The 27,162-nt window shown below is 39.0% G+C and overlaps 1 protein-coding gene across 5 annotated transcripts in view; it reads right to left on the bottom strand.

Moving 5' to 3' along the window:
- The window catches only part of LOC113067723 (diacylglycerol kinase iota-like), a 37,770-nt gene extending 12,600 nt beyond the window's left edge, over positions 1 to 25,170 (bottom strand). For 3 of the 5 annotated variants that reach the window (XM_026240161.1, XM_026240177.1, XM_026240186.1), the window contains exons 1-11: positions 24,669 to 25,170; positions 7,264 to 7,372; positions 6,676 to 6,771; positions 6,166 to 6,240; positions 5,108 to 5,164; positions 4,924 to 4,992; positions 4,773 to 4,841; positions 4,566 to 4,682; positions 2,735 to 2,809; positions 2,458 to 2,553; positions 468 to 550 (exon numbers count right to left, since the gene is read on the bottom strand). In XM_026240161.1, coding sequence (XP_026095946.1) covers positions 468 to 550; positions 2,458 to 2,553; positions 2,735 to 2,809; positions 4,566 to 4,682; positions 4,773 to 4,841; positions 4,924 to 4,992; positions 5,108 to 5,164; positions 6,166 to 6,240; positions 6,676 to 6,771; positions 7,264 to 7,372; positions 24,669 to 24,880 — 1,058 coding nt within the window. In that variant the 5' untranslated portion in view covers positions 24,881 to 25,170. The remainder of the gene's footprint in view (positions 1 to 467; positions 551 to 2,457; positions 2,554 to 2,734; positions 2,810 to 4,565; positions 4,683 to 4,772; positions 4,842 to 4,923; positions 4,993 to 5,107; positions 5,165 to 6,165; positions 6,241 to 6,675; positions 6,772 to 7,263; positions 7,373 to 24,668) is intronic. The other 2 variants (XM_026240170.1, XM_026240194.1) reach the window with 1 other exon arrangement.
- Between the last annotated feature and the right edge of the window lie 1,992 nt (positions 25,171 to 27,162).

Here is a 27,162-nt window from a genome sequence, read left to right as displayed (position 1 = left end):
GACACTTCATTTCATATTTTCATGTTTTCCTTCTAATGCAATGGCATTTTTAATAGTAGATGAACTGTTTTGGGGCCACTGCATGAGTGTGTGTTGGTTTTCTGTTTTAATAGAGTGAGTTTAATCACAGCTCTGTCAGACAGCTCTGAAGAAAAGCCGTCCAGCCGCCCAGCTGTGTCTGCCCTCCCATCTTAATACTCTCTGTCAGCGCTAGAGCCCATCAGAGCCATCGCCTGTGCTGTGCTGCCTCACGGCTCAATTACTGAGACGAACTGAGGCGGTGGGCAGCGGGGAGAGAAGCTTCTAGAACACTGTACTCCCTCACAGAACACAGCACTGCTGAGATCCAACGACTACATAATTAATGTGGTCAGGACAAAGAAATGGTGGGTTAAAGCGCATTAAGGGAGGAAGAGAGAGATGATCTGAGATGTAATGAAAGAGAGTGCTGAAATCGAGAGACTCACGCTTCTCTGGGCCCTCCCTGAGACAAATCAAACACCTGCCGAGGGTTCAGGATCCACATGAACATCTGGAGCAGCTTCGTCCCCTGAGGAGCACAGACAGAAGATCAGACAGACACAACGATACACAAACAGAACGACAGAGGGACACTCAGAGAGAAAGACAGACAGAAGGATATAGAGCAATAAAACGTTAGAAAGATAAAAAAAATAGATGGACAGATAGATAGAACGATAGAACGATAAATAGACAGACAGACAGACAGACAGATCAACAGACAGACAGACAGATAGATAGATAGATAGATAGACAGACAGACAGATAGATAGATAGATAGATAGATAGATAGATAGACAGTCAGACAGTCAGACAGATAGACAGACAGACAGTCAGACAGATCGACATATAGATAGACAGATAGATAGATAGATAGATAGATAGATAGATAGATAGATAGATAGATAGATAGATAGATAGATAGATAGATAGATAGATAGATAGATAGATAGATCGACATATAGATAGATAGATAGATAGATAGATAGATAGATAGATAGATAGACAGTCAGACAGTCAGACAGATAGACAGACAGACAGATCGACATATAGATAGACAGATAGATAGATAGATAGATAGATAGATAGATAGATAGATAGATAGATAGATAGATAGATAGATAGATAGATAGATAGATAGATAGATAGATAGATAGATAGATAGACAGACAGACAGATCGACATATAGATAGATAGATAGATAGATAGATAGATAGATAGATAGATAGATAGATAGATAGATAGATAGATAGATAGATAGATAGAGAGATAGATACAGATAGAGAGACAGACAGACAGACAGATAGATAGATAGATAGATAGATAGATAGATAGATAGATAGATAGACAGACAGACAGACAGACAGACAGATAGACAGATAGATAGACAGACAGAGAGACAGACAGATAGATAGATAGATAGATAGATAGATAGATAGATAGATAGATAGATAGATAGATAGATAGATAGATAGATAGACAGAGAGACAGACAGATCAACAGACAAATTGAACAAGAAGGATAAACAGCTAAACAGAGTAATAGAATGAGAAACAATGATTAACAACAGACAGAACAACAGCATGATAGAATGACAGAGTGACTGACAGCACGACAGACAGACGTAGACAGAACAATGGACAGATAGAATGACAGACAGTAATAGAACAACACACAGACAGATAGAACGACAGAGAGTGATAGACAGATTGGAATTGTCTGAACGACAGACAGACTGAAGGACAGTCATAGATATAACAACAGAAAGATAGAATAACAGTCAGAGTAACAGACAGACAGACAGAATGATAGACAGAGTGATAGAAAAAATGACAGTGACAGAACGACAGACAGATAGAAAAAGTCATTGAACGACAGAGAGAATGACAGAGTGATGCAACAACAGACGGACAGAACAACAGTCAGTCAATGACAATTCAACAGACAGACAACACAGTGATATGTAGAACGACCGACAGACAGAGCAACAGACAGATAGATTAGAACGACAGAGAGAGAACATCAGACAAAAAGAAAAAACGACTCTTAGATGAAACAACAGACAGAATGACAGACTGAATGATAGTATAGCACAGACAGAACAACAGTGATAGATGGATGGATAGTCACAGATAGAAACACAGACGGATGGATGGATAGAAAGAATGGCAGAGAGGCCAACAGACTGATAGACACACAGATTGCTTGTTTAACTCTCTTCCCACACAATAAAATAAAGTGACATAAAATATTGATTTCATCTGAAACTGATCATGCAATGTATCCATTTCTTTTTAAATGAAATATTTATGTTAAGTAGTTGCATATTAAGCAGTTTAATGTACATTAATTTGGTCATAATGACTCTTTCAGGGTTTATTGTTCTATAATGACTGTACATTATTCCTCCATTAGGGTCTTTATACAGAAGATCACCTGGTTTCCGCCGCTCTTGGGGTTGACGAACACCAGAACTGGTTTCATCAGCGGTGAGGGCAGCGGCTTCAGCATGAACGGACGCCATTTCCATTCCTGCAGAAGTCACTCCGTTATACTTCAATAAATGCACATTTGCACACAAATACAGACACACACACACCGCTGGAGTGAACTGTGAGGACAGATGATCACGGAGCAGGAGTTAAGGGAAGAAAGCCCTCTGAAAACACTGTGGCATCATATCAAAGGAGGGACAGGAATCAGATCTACTCACATCCGTCCCCTTTTTGCTGGCTCTTCTTTTGAACGACGTCCGTTTTTTCCTTCGAGTGGAGTTTTTAAATGAGCTCTGGGACACAGGAGAGAGACAAAGCCAACACATACCAAAACTAAATCCAGCACGACCAAGTTTAGTTTGGGCTAGAACTTTATATTTTTCTATTTCACCCAAAAAGGAAAACTTTTCATCACTTGTTCACCCTCATATCGCTCTGAACCCGTTGATGAAGAAACCTGATGCAAATACTGTTCTTTTTTACCAACTAAAGCAAACACTGACAGCTGTCCAACACCAAAAAGAATAAAACATCTTAAAAATAGTATGATATTTATATGATGTTTAAAGTCTTCTGAAGTCATACAATTAAGAAAATACAAAACACATTTACTAATTGACACTGTAAGTAAAGAGCAGTGTAAACATACTGCAAAACATCACTTTTATATTGAAGAATTAAAAGTCATGTGGGTTCAGAATGACATGAAGATGAGAAAACAATAAAAAGATTTTCCTTGGTTGAACTATTCCAAAAACACTTTGAATACAAGCAAGCAACTTCCCTTTGAGCAACTCCTGAACTGAAAGCAGCAAAAAGCTGCCCCATCGAAGCATAAATCAACCAATCATAGTGATATAAATATCTGCTATGACTGTTGATATGATGGGTCAGTTTTTGAATTCAATTCACAGATAAACTGTGATGTTAAAAGTTTACATTGCAAAAATATATATACTGTATATATTTATTTTTTACTCTGTATTTTTGTCCTGATTTCCTAAGCAATTCTTAGTCAGACACTTTTTTTTCTCACATTGCAACTTTATCCATCTCACAATTTATTTATTTTTTCTAAATTGCTAGATAATTTAAAATGACTTTTTTTGGTTGTAATTTTTTTGTTTATATCTCACAATTCAAAAATTTAGATCAAGCAATTCAAAAGATTTTGTATCTTGCAATTCTATTTTTTTTGCAATAGAAAAACAAATGATAAAGTTGATTGCGACTTTTTATCTCACAATTCCGACTTTTTCACCCTTGCAATTTAAATTTTATATCTTGCAATTCTGAATTCATATTTTGCAAGACTTGCCAGAATCTCAGTAGTGCAATAAAAAAGTGAAAATTCGGAGATATAAACTCAGAATTGTGAGGAAAATTTTGCAGTTAGCTTTATTTTTTCATCCCCTGGTGGAAACAATCCTCCATATTTTCCACTCCAAATATCTAATCATTCTTAAATCAAGGCACATTTACATGAGAAGCAAAACTGCACAAGATATGTTTGCTTTCTGAAAATATTATCAAAATGAAGTACATATTTAGCTTAAAAGAAAATATCTCGTAAGAAAAATAAATTTGAATGCAATTTATTTCTTTTTTACCCCATTGGCAGAATTTGTTTTGTTTGTTTTAAGCATAAATTTATGCAATTTTGCTTACTTAGTTTTATATATTATTATTATTATTATTATTAAGAAAACACTTTTCAAGACTTTAAGTCATTCTGCTTCTCAAGTAAAGGTTTCTTAATTTCAGAACATTTAGATATTTGTACTGGAAAACAAGACAAAAATACTGAGTAAGAAGTGATTTTTGCAATGTATGAAACATTGAAAGCAGCTCCGTAGACGAGTTTTATGAAACACACTGTTATCAAATCTTTTAGCATCAAAGCGTATTGAGCATAACTGAGTGCAGAAGACAAGATCATACAGCCTAGCTTCAAAACACAGTCTAGTGTCACCTTGCATTAGCATCTCCTGCAGGACATTACATAAACTTCAGACTCGGGTCTTCTCATAAAGTGCTGATAAAACGTACCTGCGGTTTCCTGACTTTGATGATCCAGGAAGGGGGTACGATGACCCCGGCGTGAGCTCCTAGAGAACAGGGCTCCTCGATCTGATGTAGCATGAAGCACGTGACCTTGTTATGGAACTGACGGACAGAGAGATGAGAAACAGAGAAAGGGATGAAACAAATCTGCGTTAAATAAAGCAGTGCGTTAAACGCTGACGTGACACTCACTGCCTGCTTGCACCAGGAGCAGCTGATGGCCACAATCTCCTTGCTGTGGAAGAACTTCTGCGGGAAACTCTGCAATGAATGTGAAAGATGGCATAAACATACTAGACTTTTGCGAAGGAGTTCTTCATTAAACTTTGAAGGCTTGACATACTTTTCCGCACTGGCGACACTTCCCCTCTTGCCGGCGGCGATGGACCCAGTGATGTCTCAAAACGTTCTGCTGTCATAAACAGACACAACGGGTCACATGTAAACGTGCCAACAAGGGTTCATTCAGTGAGTGCACGGTAAACTTCAGCATGATATAAAGTGGTGTGGCCATGAGGTGGACTCACATCTCTAAGACAGCGAGAGCCGCCCTCTCTGAAGGTGGGTTTGCAGCGGAAGTTGATCTGTGAGGAGACAACGAAAGCAAAATTAAAATGCAATGAGAAGCTCTGATTGTTGTAGCTTATGTTATATTATATCATATTATATTAAATGACCTTATGCAATTGATAAAATACAATTACAATGTGAAATACAGACACATACGTATTAATACAATATGTTAATTGTTTAAAAAATTTACAAACAAAAAATAATTCTAAACCATCAAATGATTCTAAACAATTTCTAATATTTATATTATAAAAAAAAACAGAAATAACTATATTGTTATGAAAATATAAAAAAATTAATTACTATTCATGCAATTGCACTGATAAATGGAACTATTATATTATTTTATATTATTTATATTCATGCATTATACAGTATATAGCAATTAATCTATAATGTAATATTATATAATGTTTACAACCTGAAATATTTACACCATATTACAATTAAATTTATAAAAATGACAAAATATTTAAAAAATAGTGATCTCTCAAGTATTAAATAATTCTAAGAATTTCTAATATATTTAAATTCAATAAATTAGCCAAATGCAGACATTACCACAAAGTCAGTAAAACATAAATAATAGTTTTGAAATAATGTATTGGAATATTCAACTATAATTATATTATATAGCATTATATATCATTACTATTTATATAATTTCTAATTAAAATAAATGAAATAAATCCTAAATTCGACATGACTACATTAAATTATTACAGTAAATTATTCATTACATTTCCAGCAAGGCAATATATATTGAGCTATATACTGTTATCCTTTCAAATCTATTTGTGCAATTGCACTGACAAATATATCTGAACACTGCAACAGCAGGAACCCACAACTCCTGATCCTAAAACCATAACTGCAATGCCTAGATTATACCCTCTCATCCCATTTCATCATCCTCCTGATGTCTGCTTGAAGAGACAAACGTCAGCGTTCATCTGTGGAGGGCATACTGATGACGTGCATTTGAATTAGAGATATTTCTGCCTCCGCTCACCTTGTCCAGCTCCTCGATACACGCCGTGTGGACCACGATCTTACAGGCGGCACACTTCCTCCGGGGAGCCGACTTCTTAAAGAGAACCCAACAGCACAAAACACACAGCAATTTGTCACAGAGCAAATGCACACATCTACGATCCATCTTATTGTAAGAAGAATATGCTCTCATCTTCAGCGGTAAAAAGCTTCCTCTGAGGAAAGGAAGGATTTTGCCAACTGCTTGAAGTGGCAATAATAGAGTTGCCACGGCTCTTGAAAACATCAGAGCGTGGCGCCGCGCTTTAACAAAAGCCTTACAAAATCCTTTTACCTGCTGTAGATTCTCAGACTAATAGCTGCCTCTTCCTTTCAACACACACCAGCCTCACATTATCTCATGAAAGAAAATGTCACTGCTAAAATGCTCTAATGACACTCTCCTCTCTGCCTTCAGCTCGCCCTGCAAATACAGCAACCGTCTGACTTCTCTCGTCTGTTTTAACCTGTTTAACCACGTTATACTCACTGCAATCTTGACCACGCACGTGTCCTCGCCCAGGTAGCAGAGGTCGCCGGAGCAATTCGTCTCCAGCCACAGGTGGTCACCGTTCACTGCGCTCTCCTGCAAACGAGGAGATCAGATGAAAGCTTTTGTGGCTTTTAATCCATTTATGTGTTTCATTTCCTTTGGAGGTCACATATATCTCATTTCAGAAAAGTAACCAATATAAATCTTGTTATTCCTTTAAATTAATGTAATTCTTTCTTACTTTGGACTCTAATGGACACTCTCTTCAAAGCTCACATTTGTTGGCCGTGTACATTATTGACACTCAGCAAAGTAACGTATACAGCTGGCCGACAAATGTAACAACTTAGGGCACTGTTAGCTTTGAAGTTAATTATCCATGCTAATGCACGCTTAAATGTTCACAATTTTGCTCTTTCAGGAAAACAAACCAAAAATATTCATCATGTGCATATAATATGTGCATGTATTATATATTATTTAATAATAATAACAACTATTATTAAAAAACATAGTTTTATTATTATAAACTATTATAATAATAGTAATACCATACAGTTGGACAGACGGATGAAGAACACTTACGCTCCAGTCCACTGTGCTGCGAAGCTCCTTGGCCGGTCCATTGCTCAGGGCAGGGAATGGACTGTGGGACGGACCCAAATGCTGGAGTCCCGACCGCGAGATGGCTTTCCTGTGGAGCAGAATGACCACAAACAGCTTCGGCACAAGAGTAAACGCATTCAAGAGAAAATAATGAGGCCTTGCTGGACTGAAGGTTTTGAGATCTGGGCTGAAGCTCCTTGCTGTTGCACATAAAATCATCATCAAAGCAGGTACACACTACAAACACACACAACAGGAGACGCCCGGCTACCTTGTGCCAGTATCAAAATGATCCAGACCAATCTGTTAACCAGTCTGCTTGGCCAGGAAGTTCCCATAATTCCCTGCATGCAAGAAGAGCCTCTGCCTCATATGGTATGAAATCAGCAAAGACTGTTCTGTGTCCCAGCAAGGGACTTGCATGAGTCAGTATCGTGTGATCACTTCCTCTGTCTGTCATTCTTCCATTAAATTAAACATCATCCCACGCTAGTATCACAGACAGATCTACTCAGACCTTTATTTGCACAAATTAAGCCCTCGAAAAAAGACTCACACTGTCTGTGCAAACACAAAGAGAGCAAAAAGGGGTCATGAACCGAGAACCCAAAATTCCTTTCATCTTTTGACATACAGTATAAGAAGAGGTCATTGTACTATAAAATCATGCTGTAAGTTTCCCAAACCCAAAACGTTGTCATTAGTCTAAAAACAGCTTCTATTGAAGCCAGTCGGCTAAAACATCCGCTTGTGGAATGTGTCGCTTTATGATGCAATAGTGTGAATAAACCTTGCCTCAGCAGAAGAGATCAATGACTGCTTTTACAGAGATGCATATTTAACCCCACCCACTGATTTACATATGTAGTGTGTTGTCTATGCTCGTAAACATTGTTGCCAAGCCCCTGGTTATTCCGCGGAATTGTTATTCGGTGATATTTATCCCCTGGAATGCATTTAAAAAATAAAAATTTTAATATTTATTTTTGGTGTTTTTGACTTTATTATGATAAGCCAGTGTAGGAGACAGAAAGCAAAGTGGGAGAGAGAGAGAGAGGGGGGGGGTGATCATGAAAGGCCCTTGAGCTGGGACCCGGGATTCAACTGTTAGCTAATCATATCAGTGGGTGTTTACTTCCGAGTCTACAATCTGCTACGCCTCTTCAAACAGCGCTCTGATGAGTGTGTGTTTGGGGGTTAAAACAGGACAGAAAAATTGCATATTACTTCTGAATTAGGATGTTTTTGATGTAATATTATAAGTGAACCTCAGAGAAGAGAAGAAATTAAAAACAGAGGCAGTTCATGACCGCTTTAAGGAGGTTAATAGTATGTATGGCCAAAACATTTCTCATGTACGTTAACACGTGCATTAAAAATCTAAGGTTACTAATATATAAAAAAAAAAACATGTAGCATGCATGCTAGCATCTCCAGCTGTCCAAGTGCATATTAAAATGTGTAAATGAACTTGATGAAACTCCAAGCTCCTTCCTCAAAAACTGCTGCCACTTGATGTTCCTCCAGTATTTAACATAGTAAGCACACACTGCCATATGGCCGTCCCTTTTGAAGCGAAGGTTGAAAGTGACCCAACGCTCGGTGTATAAATTTACACACACTCACGACACAAGCAACGGAGACAGGGGATGAAAAGAACAACGCACAAGGAAATGGTGGGCCGTACACCTGACACCCTGCTGAAAGTTTCAAATCCTCGTCTAAAATTATCCCGTTCAGAAAGAACACAAGCGAGAGTCCAGTTACGAGCTCTTTTGTAAAGCGAGCCAGGGCCACGGGATCACGCACCTTAACCCTCCGAGCTAAAAATAGAACCCGGATGACATGTGCGTTGGAAACGTGCCACTGTGGTGAATGCCAGGAACATGACAACAAATATACATAAACAAATATGTCACACATGCGTAGGAAATAAAATCTAAACCAGGTTTTCTGAAACAAGAGCTCTCAGATTTTTCTCCAGACAAAAATGATCTAACATGTATTCTCAAAGATTTCAGAACAGAGCTCAACAATGTCTTTTTCCTTAGACAAAGTTTACACTTAATTAAAACAAACGAGAGTCCCTTAAGCAATGAAAGAGTGACTTGTGAGCAACAAAATGTGAAACTTAATGACACAGGCATCGGAAAAAGGCCATCCATGACCAAAGGAAACATGCAACATGATGAGCTGAGTAAGAAAGCTTTCATTAAAAAACATCCTGAATGCTGAATCATTAGTGTAAATGTCTCTGAGGATATGATTGCACTACAATGATCAAATCCACAGGCTGATATAAAGAGATTGAAACCTACATGTCCTCTTTCCCATTGCAGTCAGGTAAATGAGTAACACATTTCTGTTTAATATTATTCCATGGCATTAAGCAAATCAATCAACGATGTCCACTGTTTAAAGATGCCATACATCAGGCTGCACAATCGGTCCTGGGTAAACACAGTGTCATGTCGCAGACAGCAGAACATTTCACTATAAAGTAATCAACTGAGTGCACACCGCACAGGCTGAATGGAACACAATTTGAGATAAAGAATATGCCACACGCCGGTGGAAACAGACAGGAAGAGCAATCAGTGAGACTGCCATAATGGAATTAGTTCTACTAAAACCAGCTTTGACAGAGGTCTGGCTTCACCGAGAGACTGCAGAAGGATGATGTGCATGTGTGTGACATTTATCATCGGCCGGTATTAATTTGCCATGCGGGTTCCTGTTTATCCGGCATGAAGAGATGGACAGAGGGCTTACGTGTGTGTACGCAGGGGATGTGTGCTTAATCTAGCGGACGCTCCTTCCCACAACACCCTTTGGTAATATCATCCCTCCTGCGTAGGCATGGCAACAGTCCAACACACGCCACCGTTGGTGTATTTAAGTCTTAAATCTTGTTGTCAGCATCATAATCTCTGTTCCCGCTCCCATTGTCTCGGCCAATTAGGTTTTGTAGTTGTGTGTAGGATGCAAACTCCGTCCACGCTTTAAGTCAGGTGTCAACCCACATACACAGCTATGATATCATCTCCCTGCGCCACCCACTCTCGAGCTCAGTAAGAAAAGAAGTAAAAGAGTGGAGTTCTGCTGTTGAAGAGATATGCAGAAACACCTGGTCAAACTAGACTGTCACTAACCTGTAGCCGAGAAGCCTGTGGTACCAGGTCACCTTCCGCTTCCGCCCTTTCCCACATACTCCGTTCTCCTCTACTGTCTTCCGGGCCCTAATCATCCTTCCATTTCTACTTCTCAGCTTGTATCTTCCTTTCCTAACTTCCGGTGTGCTTGGTACCTCTTCTCCAGCAGCATCCGAAGCTCTGACAGCTCGCTTCCACCGGTGCAAGGTGAGCTGACATCACTGTTACACATGGCTAGAGCCGGAGCACACCTAGCACACCCTCCCACTTCCCATGTAGCGCTGAGATCATCAGGCCGTCAGACAGCTGAGACCTGATGGAGGATATCTGAGAACCCGGAGGTGTATGGGTGTCAGGTCCTGTCCTGTCACCAGAGACAGACAAGAATCTCTCACAATCATCACTACCATCATTACCCGCAGAAAACCAAACCACAAGGCCAGCCCCATGTCTAGCACTTGGAGCTATTTTAAGGTCCATTATGTAACCCAAGTTGACCTTATGCAAAACAATCTATGGGCAACCTGTTACAAAGGGACACTTTATCCAGGGATCTGTCAGTATTTGACTGCATGGCTCTCTGCTCTGGCCAGACTGAGCGAGTCGCAATCTAATGACTCTACAGGATGTGACTCCATTCGATGACCTCACACTCTGATGATGCAAAGCTTTTTGTGAGTTGTCTGATTATGTAAAGTCTAATATTCATGGATCCGTGTTGTTCAGGTTATTTCTTGAAAATGTGGCTGAAAGGGAATGATCCTTCTGTGTCTTGACACAAGTGATGTCAATCAAGTAATGAGAAGACAATGGGCCTCATTCATGAAACACGAGCAGAACTAATTTTTGTGTAAATCCATTCTGACGTAAACTTTCGCATTCATGAAAATGTTAGTTGGTACTAAAGAAATGACAAGTTAATTTGCCCTTGCCCTTTTTTGAGGCCGAGTTGATAACTGTAAAATGCAGTGCTCGTCACTGTCACTATTTACCCATCCGTCCAATCAGTGGAGAAGGGGCGGGACAAAAACCGACCAACCATACGACAATGTGAATGCATAAAACAACAGAGAAGTCAATATTACTGGTTACTGCTTTTTTATATTTAGTAAAATTCATAAAAAATTAGATACTAGTAATGTGTTGCCACTGAGGATATTCCAAATCATAACAACCACCAGCTGGTCATTTTGAAGAGAGAGCCTGAACTCTTTTAGCTGGCTAAAAGCTCTTTGGTGGACACCTTATTGAATATTTATTGTTAGGCAAATGGCCTATTAGTCTTTCTTGCATTTATGCAATATACTGGAGTCAAACCTGAGAGAGTATAATATTCCAATGAGTTCCTGGACAAGCAAATTTGCGTAGCTGTAATTCATAGGCGGGGATTATGCTTATTGTGAATGACCATGCACGGGCGCCCTATTTACGAATGGTTGGAATTTATTAACGCACACATATTTAACTGCCAAATCTGAAGTTTACGAAGCATTTGTGAATCTGGAGTAGTTTCCAGAATACATGCAATTTACTTATATATTTACGAAAATGATAAATCTGGACGTGATCTGTTGAAATTGCTTGCAGGAAGAGTCTCTGAACTTGTCACTCTCTTCTTTTTCTCTCCACTTCTGTTTCGCTCCATCCCTCCTTGTGGCTCTCTAACTGGGTCAGTGTGCTCGCTGTGACTCTTCATGCCCACAGGCCCTGGCAAACATGCACTTGAAGGACAGCTTCTCTGAGCCTTACCATTACCGACTTCCTCAAGGCTACTGGCGCTTCATAGCACAATCCTTCTTCCTCTCCTCATTCTCATCAGAGTAGAAAGTCCTTGACATAGACCTTTTTCTCATGCCTCTCTCTCACTCCAGAGATTAAGATCTAAGACTCAGCGCTGTGAGGTGAAGAAACACAAGCGAGAGAAAGATGTGCCAAAGGTAATAAGTGTAACAAAATCAACACGTTCGCAGAGCTCCTGCGAGACCCCGAGCCTGAGAGAAATCTTGTGCAGATCAGTGATTAGGCTAATTCAATCTTCGTGCTTTTATCTGAAGCCAGCAGCGTCCTGATAACAGCATGATGAACAGAACAACACAAGAGTATATCAAGAGGCAATACAGAGTGTTCTAGATAAGAACATCACAAAACATATTATCGGCGCTTCATTTTTAGGACACGTCTTGTTATCTGTTTATCGAATTACAGCAAGCAGGCGTCTCACAAGTCCTCTTATGCATATGTGTCAGATTTGGGACATAAATTACATATCCCTAGAGGGACTGTTGCTAACTTGTTAGTGGGTTCAAACAGACAACCCTCTGGTTACTGCAAACAAGAGTCCCACTAAGTGGAAAATAGTATCCATAAGGTTACAGATTGAACCCAACAAGAAACAAATTATCACCATTGTGCTTGAAACAGTGTGTCACTGTTTGAACAAAAGCATCTACTAATTCACAGTTTCCCAAACTTTTTCGATCCGGTGACCCCAAAGGTTCCCAACAACCCCAAAATGTTCTCAGAGAAAACAAAGCACTGATTTCAGTGTAAACTCAGAAGAGAGATAAACATTTTCAGACCCTGCAAGCTACTAGGAATGCTTTGGCTGTTTACCCTGTCCCAAGGCAAGGATGCAGTTTCTAAACTATTGCACTAATGTTTCCTGAATAAATGTGTCACAGTATTAGTCACTCTGATTAAATGTGTCGAGGCTGAATTCCCTCCAGTTCCCTTTTTGCACATGTGTGTCCGTGATGTTGTTGTTGTGACTATGTGTTCATCTGTGTGGTGGATGGAGACACATTTCTCTCATTTGCCCCTGAGCTCTGTCACTGCAGCCTGACAAACACCCACTGACAATGGCAGGAAAACTACACAAACACACACATACGCAAACTCAGCACATACATCACACTTGTGACCGGATCATGAGGAAGAAATGGAACTAAGAGCTAGGTGGACATATCCGTGGCCAGATCCAGTTATAAATGGGTGTTTCTTCAACTATGGACACATTGGCCTGGTAGACCAAAAGTGAGAAAACAAACTCTTGTTTTTTCCACATTAGTTTATTTACTAACAAAGAATAGATACCTTGAATGTCTCAGTTTTCTCTCAAGCTCTCCACTGACACGGTCTCATAATCCTACTGAATTCTGCACTGGGTACTTCACACAATATTTTCACACATACAGAACAAACTTTACTGCCATGCTTCTCGGGATGTCGCCTTCGCTCTTGAAAACACGGATAACATCTGCGTTTGAGCTGATGATGGAAAAGCTCAGCAAGCCTGATTCACTGACTGATAAATGTTCATCGCATCTTTAGCGATTCGCTATTATTTGAGCTAAATTAACTTAGCGCCTTCTGATAACAGCACGTTAAATGCATGATTCAGATCCGGACTAACTGATCACTGGCAGCAGGCGTTTGTACAGTATCAGTTTGTATTTGTCAAGCAGTTGGACCAATCTGGGAAGGAGTAGCTTTCTAGCATTTTAAATCTTTAAATAAATTAGTTTGCGAATGCATTCATTGTGTAGTACCATATTCATTTATAGCATTTCAATAAAAGCACTGCAAAATGTATAAGTGTGCAACAGAACTACCATCCTGCTGGTATAGCAGTCAGACAGGAAGCCGGGGCTTTTCCCGCTTGAACTCCCCAAACAACAGCGCTCAGATATTTATATCCATCACCACCCAGCCTCACGCTGCGACACACACTTTCCCTCCACACAGTCCACTAATGACTGTCATCCCTCACATGTCGTTCCGTCCGTCCTCTCTCTGCTCTGCCTTCCATCGTGTGTCCTTTCCTCATGGCGATGTGACAATCTGTTCCTCAATCAAGTCTCTCAGTTTTCTTCTTCTACTAAATACATAGGGAAGGTTATCAAAGAACAGTTTCCCCTTTATCTTTCTCAAGATCATCTCAGGTCTACAGCGCTCTCACCTTCCTCCTTAACTCTCACTCCATCTTTGTCTCCCTTTCTTTCCGTATCCTTCTCCCGTTCTTTCTCCGTCAGGGTTAAACTTCACCTGCTGTGGGCCACATGCACCTCGTCCTTCACACTCTCCCCCCATCCCTTTGTCCTACATTCATCCCTCTCCTACTCGTCTGATTATCTTATGCAATTTTGCTTCTCAAGTATTTTTAAGAGCGTTTGGATATTTCGTCAGGAAAACAATACAAAAATACTGATTAAGAGAGCGATTTTTTACAGAGCAGCAGGTGCAGGGACTGTGGGCGGTCTGGCTTTGGCGAGAGCCGTTCACACGGATCCAAGTGCTCCTGGGTAATCGCCTCTTGCTCTGTTCACTTCAGCCTCTCTTGCGTTCTGACACTTTCTCCTGTTAAAAATCTTCATGTGTAGTGACACCAGCTTCTTGCCACACATTTTACATTCCTTCAGCTCACTGTAAGACTCAAGAAAACAAAAGAAAATGGTGATTTCTTAAAAAAAGAAGAAGAGGAACCAAAGCAATCCGGTCACTCAGTTGACTGGAGATATAAAAGTAAAAATCTAAAACTATTTTTCTGAAGAAAATGTTAAATGGGTCATGAACTGCATCTGTTTCTTATTTTGTACGGTTATGCGAGGTCCACTTATAATGTTATCAAGATTTTTACATTAAAAAAATGCTTATTTCTGTCCTGTTATTAATCCCCTAATCTAAGCGCTTTGATCGAATAAGCATGGCCTATGACACTGTATGCGTGAATCAGTGGGCGGGGCCAAACCAGCAGTGATGTAAAAGCAGGCCTGATCTTTTCTGCGGAGGCGGTGTTTAGTCACACTATGACATCATAGAGTGGCACATTTCAAAAGCTGTCATTTTGGCAGACTGGCTTCAACTGAATCAACCAACAAGAAAGTTTTGAGTTCTGAAACTCACGGTGTGTTTTTAATAGTACAATGACCTCTTATATGTATATTTTGGTTACTCAGTTCATGGCCCCTTTAAGTAGTGCTTGATTAAGCAAAAGTTAGTGACACTATGCTTTAGTGTCTGAATGTTCTGGTACCAAGTTGAATGGCAAAATTGTTTCTGGGTGGATTTTAATTTTTATGGGGTGGCTATGGTGTTCTTGATGTTTTTCATTTTCATTGCTTTGCAGTAGGCCTACCTAGTGTGTTTTGAGAGGGTTTTATCACAGGGCTATGGGGTTGTTACAGCGTCAAGTTTTATTTATTGAGTTTCTATGTTGTTCTGAGTGGTTTTATCTTGTTGCTTTACAGTTCTGGGTGGATGCTTACTGGGTCAGTCTTAACAGCTCACCCACAAGTCTGTTCTCTAGATTCTGGCTTGGTTCTCCCCTCCAATGTAATTCTATGGGACATTTTAGCTCGATTATCATCTGATAAGTTATAAAAGTTACAGAGCATTCAATAAACAGCACATTTGAGCTATCATCCGTGTCTGCAGCATAAACAGTGTACCAAATGTCTAATTCTTATGGTTAATAGTTTGTTCAAATCACATGTGAGCAATAGCTTTAGCGATGCTCGTGCTAAACACAAAGAGGTTCTGCTGATAAATGGATTCATTATCTTTTAAAGCATAACATCTTACATCAAAGTAAATCCTTCCGGGTAAACCATACGGACAGCACAACTTTATTAACGCTGTAAATAACAGTGATTTCTCCTCTGCTGACATGCAATACAAGATACAATAATGCGGCGTTATGTGCACAGTTTGCTCTTGCATGTAAAATGTGTTCTTTCAATTGCTTTGCAGTGCTACAGAAACAGCTGTGACACATTTCCCGGTGTTTTGAGGGAGAGGTTCAGACCCCCTGCAGTTTCTGTGTCCTTCCCTTGACTGTCTGTGACCTGACAAACACAAACACACACACACACACACACACACACAGTCTGCCTTTTGGCCAACAACAATGACAGGAAACCAAGTCAGGTTGGTCCCTAAGAGTTTAGCAACAACAACACCACCTACAACAGTATGGTTGAGCGATATAGCTAAAAAAAAATCTTAATACTTTGATGATATCCAATATATACAGTAGCTTTGCATTTCTGTCATTTAAACAGTAACTGATTCTAGCAAGACAAGGTCATGGGTTAAATTCCCTGAAAATCCATGAGCATATGAATGCAATGCAAATCGCTCTGGATAAAAGCATCAACTAAACGCAAAAATATAAATGATAATTATGAATTTGCTCTGAAATAGCTATTATTGCAACTGAAAATTCACTGTATCTAATTCGATTCATAAATGTTTAATGCAAGAACTAAAATAGTCAAAGATCTAGCTCAAAAACATGCTTTTCAATATATTACCCTGTCGCAATACATAATGCACATATGACGTGTTGCCGGTGGAGGAGTTTGAATGCTCTGCACTGCTTGCAATGTTCTCTCACGTTATAGATGTATGTTATCCTGACAGTTCGGCGTCGTGCGCTCTCCGGGGCTCCGTGAGTGGGAGCGTGTGGGATCGGACTGTATAATTACACAGAACTGTGACGGTGATGCTTTTGTGTGAGTGTGTGTGTGAGATTAAGAGCATTATTGGGAGATATGTGGGAGGGATGGATCCCACTCCTGCCTGTACATAAACCTCCTCTCGCTCTTTCTTCTCTCTGTTCTCCTCCTCTGGCTGCTGACACCTCCATGATTAACCTTGGCGTTCGGTGCAGGGTGCAGGGGAGGCATCGGAAGCACTATCTGACCCTTCCATCTGCTCAAAATAGCCCCTCCATCAAGAGCAAAGCTCAGGGCTGAGGTGGACTCCGGCAGACCGCTGAGAAGTTTAGTGGTAGTTAATCTAAAATTAAATTCTTGAAGTTATATAAAGCTTTTTTTTTCCTATGGGGTTAACTTGACAGCCTAAAATCCTAAAATTGCACCACACACACATTAAAAACACTTTTTTGCCCCCCCCCCCATTCTGTGACTATGTCCAAAACCACAACTTTTGAATTGAAAATTAACCCTTGACACCCTAAGCCAGATGAAATGTAAATAAACACCTATGACCTGAAAGAAAGAAAAAATCTCAAAAATTTATCAAAAAGTAAAGAATTGTGGTTTTACAATTTTAAATTGAATTCAAAGATGCAACATTTCCGAGAGGGTTTTTATCATGTAAAGTGTCTCACAGCTAAAGCTCAGAATGATAAATAAAACACTACTGATAAACCTAGAACTAGTGCTAAACGTAAAAAACAAGGGGGGGAAATCTAAATAATCTAGAAAAACTCATGCAACTAGTCAATTATGAGCTATTTATCTCTACTCTGTGACTGGATTGATAAATAACATCACAAGTTTTGAACTGAAAATTAACCCTTGACATCTTAAACCTCTAGCAATGTTAATAAACATCTACCATTCACGTCGAATAAAGCCATTCATGACTTGCAGCTCAATGAGTATGCAGTTGTTATCTGTGACCTGTGCTGCTCAAATGCTCCACTCAATCCCTGCGTGTCCCGAAAAGCCTCTGAACACAGAGTGACGCTGGCTGGCAGATGGCTCTCCTGGTAATGATCAGGTAAATGTTGTGTTGTGTGTTGAAAACAGCGGTCTGAATGCAATGCTAATGTGTGTCAGGACCCTGAATCCTCCATTAGTGTGGTAAAAGCAAGACCAGATCTCCTCCGTTCCGCCTCTCGCAGGGCTTCGGAGATGTTAGGGGCCTCAGAGGTTTTTCCTTTTCCACCTGAGGTCCTGGCTGCCTAATTGAATTAATCATTTGCTAAAGGAGGCCCGGGTTGCTGTAACCCTGTGCTATCAGTGTGTAAAGGTCTGAACCCATCCACACACACACACACACAACCTCCCAGACCACAGCTGGAGAGAGACAAGAGGCGAACTATAATTAGTGAGCGCATTACACAGAGAAAGAGACCAGGAGAGAGACAGATCCAGAGAACTGTACTGAAAAGATTATGCGTGCATAGAGCAAATGCAAATGAGCTGCATGTATTTACAACCTCATCCAACCTGAGAAATACAAGAAAAACTTCAGCTCTCTTCTGCATCTTTTCATTGACTGCTTCCATCAGAGGCAGAACCACATTACAATATTTTAAGTTGAGACCATTTAAAAAATGGTAAAAGACAGAAAAAAAAAAAAAAAAGTTTAATTCATTTTTAATTGCTTAGTAAACGGTAAAACCTATAATTGTGAGAGTTTAAAATATGAAAAAGTTGCAATTGTGAGAGGAAAAGTCACAATTGTTAAAAATAAAGTTGCAATTATGAGATACAAAGTTACAAGTTTTTATATATTTTTCCCCACTGAAATCTATATAAGCATCCATGAAAAAAATAAAAATGAAGCATTAACACATTTTTTGTTTAATATTATTACTTGTTTTTTATATATTTTTATAATGTTTTTAAAACAAGTCTCTTCTGCTCACCAAGACTGCATATATTTGATACAAAATACAGTAAAAAAAAAAAAAAAAACTTAATATTGTGAAATAATTTTACAACTTAAAATATCCACTTTTACTGTAATATATTTTAAAAAAATAATTAATTCCTTTGTCAAAGCTGAATTTTCAGCATCATTACTCCAGTCTTCAGTGTCACATGACCCTTCAGAAATCATTCTAATCCGCTGTTTTGTTGCTCAAGTAACATTATCAGTGTTGAAACTGTTAATAATCTTTTACAGGATTGTTTGATTAGTTCAAAAGCATTTATTTGAAAGATAAATCTTAAACATTGTACATGTCTTCAATGTGACTTTAATGTGTCCTTCCTGAATAAAATAATTAATTTCTTACCCATGATGTAAAATTATTCATATTTTAATGTACAATTTGGACAGACCACCTACTTTATATCAGAGCAAACCAGGTTAGCAAGCACCCAGTGGACATTTCCATGCACCTGGGGTAACTAACAGTAGCAAGCACAAGAGGATGAAATCCTCTAATATGCCATTAACATGAATGAATAAAAATGGTCCAGTAGGTAGGATTACCCACCAACATTACTGCCCCGGCAATCAGTTAAATTACTCAGTGTCAGGATTCAGATCATGAATAAGACTCAGTCCTGTCACATCATCGGCTAAAGAAGCCGCCCAGTAATCCCAGTACAGCCTGTATATATGTAGTATGCATTTAACACATTTACCATGTTTACATTCATTACACTGAGGTCTGGAGTTTCCCCTAAAATCAACACAAAAATGTGCAAAATTTTTTGGAGATTTCTGTTCTTAATTACAGACCTGTGTCCACTTGCAATTTCTGTCCTTCATCCATTTTAAAACTAATTAAATTAAAATTAATTCAACCGAACCATATATTCTTATATCACTTATGATACTGCACACAATTAATTTGATTCATGGCAATGAGATGGTAGTTTGCACATATAAATGCAATAACATTTTTGCCATTTAAGTGAAATAGCATATTGGCGTCTAAATGCAACATTTATTATTTTTTGCATATATATGCAATAACATTTTTCATTGCATCTAAATGCAATAACATTGTTATTGAGTCTAAATTCAATAACATTTTACGCATTTAAATACAATAACTTTTTTGCATCTTACATTTTTGCTTCTTAATTCAGTAGCATTAATTTGTTGCATCTAGATGCTTTAACATTATTTGTACGCAATATCAAATGCAATAACATTATTTGTTGCATTTAATTGTAACAACTTTTTTTCTGAAAATGTATATTTTCAATCTTCTGATGTAAAAATATTAACTAATAATATATTGTGAGGGTAGAACACTTGTCCTATATTTGCTTAAAGGTTTTTCACATAAGTTAAATCATTTTAAGTGCATTAAACTTCTAAGGGTGTATTCACACCCTGTGGCTCGACTGAATCGAACTCATGTTCGTTTCCACTCTTGGCGCGGATCTTTTGGGCAGGTGTGAATACAGCAATCACACTCAGATGCACACCAAACAACTGTACCGTGTCTCGGCCCGCTTCCAAACGAACTCTGGTATGGCTGAATGGATGAACCAATTAACTCATGACCTCAATAACACATGTGGTTTCAGTTTACAGTTTCTGGTTCACTTGCAAAAAGGGCAGTGTGAAACAAATCACACCAACAAAAAAAAAAAAAAAAAAAATTCTACATTGTGTTAGTCCGGATTAGACTTTCCTGGTGTGAATACACCCTAAGAAACAATTACTAACACAATGGGTAAGAGATGCAATAAACCAAAGCCTGTCCATACAACAAAATCAAACTTACAACAGCTAAAACCACATTTCGTTCTCGTTTGATGCTCTACCAAAACACTGCTGGCAGCTGCCATAGCATGTTTTATAAAACACCAGCGAGCCTGTTTGAGCCATCAGTGTCAGAGAGAATTAGAGCGCTGAGACAGTGTTAACTCCCGCTGAAGTGGAGGAGGACGGATGAAGAGATGGAGGGGAGATGAAGTCTCTCACACCTCCAGTGTGGTGGCTGTCTGCAGGTGCTCCTCTGCCAGGACTTCAGGTGCAGGACTGAGTCACGCAGAGGAACGACAGGAGACAGACCACTTGCAAGAAAATGAATGGAAACTGCATGATACAATGTCCTCAAACAAACAAACTAAACATGTACGACATTCATTTATGGGCATAAAATATCACCCAAGCCATCATTTGGCTCATAAATCAGTGGAAATGCAGTTCGGGCCTACTACAAAACAAAAGCCTGGGACTAAATTTCTGCTTTGAACCCTGATAAGGTGCAGCTCGGATCACCCGGATGTTTCACCAAACAGAACAGCCGAGGAAAAGCCTCTTAAACTCATATACCTAATAAGGAAAAGCTTCAAAAGTCCAATTCCCCCCCGCCACTGCGGAAAAAAAAGCAAAAAGACCGGCTTTATCAGAGTTAAGCCGTCCGCTTTACGCACAGCCAACTTCAGGAGAGATTATGACCATTTATGTAAAATCCTTATTCACGTCAGCCATCAGGAGTGCTCCCGGGTTTTACATTTTGCAGGAAATGAGACACTGTTTTAGGGACATACACATACCTTTGCGTGATTAAACACATCAGCTGGACTCTGGCCAATGAGGCACAACTTACAAAAGGGCAATCACGGGTCCTAAAAAGGTATGTGCACATTTTGTCCCTGATGTAACGACTACACAAACACCTCGTTCTTGATTTCAGCACACATGCAGTATTTACACACATTTTCTCTTGGGCATCAACCACGTTTCCAAAAGGTGTGGCAGCCATTTCACATTCTGAATCAATGCCAGCTAGAAATGAGAATTATAAAAAATAACAGAGCGTGCTAAACTGACTGTGAAGGGTACGTCCTAATTGGGCGCAGCATCTACGGTCTTCAGCCAAACGCACGAAGCAAAGTGCCAAACGGGAGGAGGACTGGCACAACTTGACAGATGACTAAATGCATTAGAGCCCTTATTAAAGTTGCACCGATAAAACACAACACTTGTATGCGATCAAATATTAAACCCATTCCCATCAATTCTAGAGCACCACTGGCGGCACAACGCATCACTTCCTGGTAACATGCTTCCTCGTTGTGATGACTGAATGTTCTGGATTCAAAATACATGAACAAACTGACCCTAGTCTAATTACGCATTATTGCATGTTATTATGACATTTCTTTTTTAATACTTCATCAAAATGTGATTTGTTCCACTTCTAAAACAAATTTCCTGTTCTGATGACATCACCAATCCCTCACACTTTACAGCCCCGCCCCGCCCCCTCCATCCACCCACCATATAAACCAGTTATTCAAATCCAAGTAAAAACACATTATTTCCCTTAATGGATATACTTTTTCATTACATTTCAGATGTAAGATCACTCCTCAAAACACTTGATCATGATTGGTCGATCCATTTAGCATTGTTAATGGAGTCCACCATTGGCAGAAGCTCAGCAAACACAACAAGTTTTTTGCAGGCCGGCTCTGATACTGAGCAGACCGCGATAAATATGCATGTTTAACTTTTCAACAGCCTGGCAGAGTGAAAATGTGTCAAGCATGTATAAATCTACAATCGAGGCTGTGATCGGGACACTTAAAAATGCATGAGTTCTTTTTTGTTCCACTGTCTGCTGCCGCACTCCTAGAGCGTCCTGGAGAGAGAGAGAGCGGACACAAGAGCCTCTTTATAAGCCCAACATGATTCACTAGATAACAAAAAACTGATATGAGGGCTATATTTCAGGAGAGTATGAAGAAAAACACGCTGGCTCTTTTCCAAAACCTGGTGAACTGCCTACCTAGGCAGCATTTTAGGACATCAGATACGTTTCTGACAAGAAGCCTGTTTCAAAATGTAGCAGCATGATTACTATGCTGACTGTGCTGCATTATAAGATCTATGTTAAAGATTTTTGGAACAGAACTATGTTAAACGACAAGCTCAGTGAAAAAGATAATGGAGAGAAATGAGATGAGAGATGATAAACATGCTACAAATATGTTGCCAAAAAATCATTAAATTCTTAATATATGTAAAAATATTATAATACTATTTTATCTAACATTTATAGATTCTATATATTTTTATGTACACGTGATTTATAAAAATCACACTGAAATCAACTGTAAATGTACTTTTCTTTGCATTTAATTTCATGTAAGGAATGCTATTATTTATATTTAAATATAATTATGTTAAAATATTTATACTGTTTATATTAAACTCATACAATTCCATATACTAATATATATATATATATATATATATATATATATATATATATATATATATATATATATATATATATATATATATATATATATATATATAATGTAAATACAAACACACACACAGTATATATTTTGAAAAAATTTACAAATATTAAATATATAAACTTAATATACACACACACGCACGCACGCACGCACACACATATATATATATATGCACACTATTTTACCCAATATTTGTGGGTGGGTGCATATATGTTGTAGCATTTGAGTATCATGTAAATACTGTACATTTCATTTGAAGAATGCAAGTTATACAGAGGGCTCAATCTGCATCAATCACTTATAAGGTGTCATTACAGTTAAGATGCTGCCTATGCAGACAGTAAACCCCAAGGCAGCTCACTAGATTTTGGAAAAGTGCCTGTTTTTGTCTTTGGCAAACTTGAAAGCTTCCATATTTAGATGCTTTGCTTTAAAAGCCAAATTTTTATCTAAGATGCTTTGCATTTTAGGCCATGCTGTCTTGTGTCTGTTTGTTTCACGAGACTTATTGACGTCTTATCTGAATTGGAGATGGATATAGATCGCTCCTTTGAAAGAGAGGACGCCTTTGATCATTTCTTCAGAGACTGGCCTTAATTGTGAGCGGAGGATTGATCTGCTCGGAGGAGGATTGACCTTTAGACGCTGATGGAGCAGTAAGGGTGGTAGTGACCCTCCTCCGAGGACAGGTGGAAAACGGGGGAGGGAGAGGTCAAATTGGGGGTCTCTGAGAAGAGATGAACAGTAGCAAGTTTTCTCAAGAGACCGCATGAAACCAGTGTGGTCTGTATGGCTCAATTCTTACATGATCTGGAATGAACGACAGGATCAATGCATCCAAAAAAGCAAGCTTCAGATGTTTTCAACATGTCCAGGACAATTTTAAGATTGAGCCCCATTGCACAAACAAACTCATCAATGGCTTTAGTTTATATGGGTGCACCAGAGATTATTGAGAATACTGTGTATCATTACTGTAGTGCTGAAATGACCTTTAATGTGTCAAAGCGTGTCGTTTATGACCCTGACATGTGGGAATAGGTCTCTCTACAGCAGATGAAGTCTAATTCATTATTATACAGCCATGCATCGCTCTGTTCGTGTCATAATAATTGGTCAAATGTCAATTAAACAATTCAATACAAGTGCCTGTCTGATTGCCCAAGGGTTTCATGTGCAAGAGGAAAACACAGCTGAATCGTGCTTGCAAATCAATAGCAGGCCAAACGACAACATAAAGATATGAAGGTTTTTTTTTTTCACATAATGCGATACATTTAACAACACTAGCCCTAATGTCATTGCTGTTCGCTTGAAAATAAACTAAATCTCCTTTCACAGGATATCCTGGGACAATGTGGATTATTTAGGTGGGTGTGTGTTGATTTGCACAACAAATGGGGTTCGCATTGTTTAGTAATGCACAAAAAACAAACCATCTGACACGTTTCACCGCTCCATACGGTGGAGAAATAATCGCAGTGTGAAACACGGACGCATTTTTTTTTCTTACCTGTACGAGATCTGTTTCTTGAACGCCAGACCTTTGAGTTTCTCGTCCAGCGAGTCCTCCATGTCTGCGAAGCTGCTCAGACTGTCGCTGCCGCCCAACGCAGCGTCTCTCCCGCAGCCGCGCTTCCGCTCGTCCGCTGGTTCTCCACCGGCGGCTCCTCTGCTACTGCGCTCCGCATGAGACGCGCGAATGTCGGCCAGGGGGTCCATCATGCTCCGGTCGGCACTGAGTGGACCCCCTTCTCTCCTCTGGAGCTTAAAAGTCCTTCCAACCCCGTCCTCCGATGTCCCTCATGGGATTAATAATATCTATCTATCTATCTATCTATCTATCTATATATATATTCACGATTCACTCACGTTGCGCGCACGCACGATCCGCAGAACTACAACAACAGCTGCATCCATCTGCGAGCACATTCTGGGATTTGCCTCCTCATCCTCCTTCAGCATCGGGAATGAAAGTAGGGCAGAGGGGGCTCTGACTGGACAGGCTAAATGCGTGGTGATCTCTGACGTGTCCGCGATAGAAGCGTCTCCGCGGAGAGAGCGCGAGCCAGACGCGACCCAGAAGAAGCGTGTTGACGCGAGCGTTTAAACCGGACCTGACTGTTATAATAACAAACCCTTTGTTCGGTCAGGGACCTCCTGAGACACAGCGGAAAAAATAAATAAATAGACAATTTTTTTTTTATATAATAAACATTCTAGTTAATAATTCTTTAGATTTACGGCGCTTGTATATTTCCTTTATTAAAAACTGCCAGATTGTGCAGGGTTAACATATTGACCACGCCCCCATACCTTTCGTTACGACAGAAGAGCTAATTATTGATATAATTTGGCCACACCCCCAGTATTTGATTTGTCAGAAAAGCCATGGATGTCAATGTTAATATAATATGATTACATTAAATCATATATTTGTTAGTTCAGTGCCTTTCTTTATGTTTCACTTTTTACTCGTGTTCACTTCTTATTCTAATCCTGCAAAACAACAACAAAAAACTATGGTATGGGATTATTTTTGTAAAAATATCAAAAAAATTATAACAAAAAAATTATAAAAATAAAATAAAATTGTATGTGCAATTTATGTGCATTTTGATACTGATAATGGTAATTGTTGACAATTGAGAGCAGTAAAAAAATATTTTTCCACTTGTTAGAGAAACATTTGGGTGAGCAATAAATTAACTTAAAATGTATAAAAAATGTAAGTATATTACTCTCTTTCAGAGGACATCCTAGCACGTCCTTTTAAAAATGAGGAAAATAATAAAAAATAGCACATTTAATCTTTTATCAAACTAGAACAAATGCATTTTCCCAAAATATCCTAGATATATTGTCACAATTAAAGAATCACCTCAAATGTTCACAACAGCACATTTAACCAAGGGTTAACATATCATTTTTCCAAGAAGTCATGAAAGTCTAGAGACTACATATTTTTTTCTAACACAATTTGGCTAATGTGATTTAATGTCTGAGGTGCATCATCTGAGCTCTCTGATGTGGAGAAAACACCTCTTTTATGTTTTGCATAAAACCTCCTGAGAGGCAGGAAAATTACAATGCAGATCCAGTCGTAATGAAAATAATTAATAGTCAAGCAACTAGATGACATAAAACATAACTTAACATCCTAGTAAAACAAACAAATTTAAATCATGCTAATTTTGTCATGGATACAAAAATGGATACACAGCAAAACAACGGCTCAGACACCTGATTTATAATGCTTTTACTAAGGAAAATATTTATTTGCTCACAGAAAAAACAGGACATAAACAATGCACAGTGATTTCAGGAAGAGCCAGAGATTGCATTGTGATGCAATGAAAGTGTAATATAGTTAAGACGTTATGCCAAATCCATAAGAAACGCACACCATTTCCGACACGGATGTTGCGTGACAAATGTTTGCATCTGAATGCATCACACGACAAAACCATCTCCTTCGAAATGCTCTTGCTTCCAGGATAAAAGGATGGCAGGCATGCTAAAAATAATAAATAACAGATCAATTCTACAAGGACGCAGTGCAAGTGAGTCGCAGATCGCTCGGGACTCGGGTCGTCACAACCGTTTATATCGCTAGACTTGTCACCGAGCGTCTTTTACTCCCTCAAGAGTGCAGACGGGGGTTGGATGGTGGCCAGATGAGGACAAAAAGGGCCATCTGTCCTTAATAAAGAGGGCAACGTCATACGAGGGACTTCAGGGACAGAGAGCATCCGTCCTTTTCATGTCAAGCCCATATTGTCCCACATCTCCACTGATATCAATCGCATCAATTCATATCTCTCCCATCTCACTTACAATACAGGAAACTGCAAATATTTACATATTCAGACAAATGCTTTGGAAATTCGCCATCTTCAAACTGCAAACAGAGCTTTTAGTCTATAATCGTAATACAGTTTTAATCTTTGCACTATTTTTTTTTTTAATCTTTGGAACTGTATTTTGATTGACATGCTACATCGTTG

This window comes from Carassius auratus, chromosome 4 (genome assembly GCF_003368295.1).
Source record: "Carassius auratus strain Wakin chromosome 4, ASM336829v1, whole genome shotgun sequence".
Lineage (NCBI taxonomy): Eukaryota > Metazoa > Chordata > Actinopteri > Cypriniformes > Cyprinidae > Carassius > Carassius auratus.
Note: the sequence above shows the minus strand (reverse complement) of the source record. Positions and strands in the feature narration are given on the sequence as shown.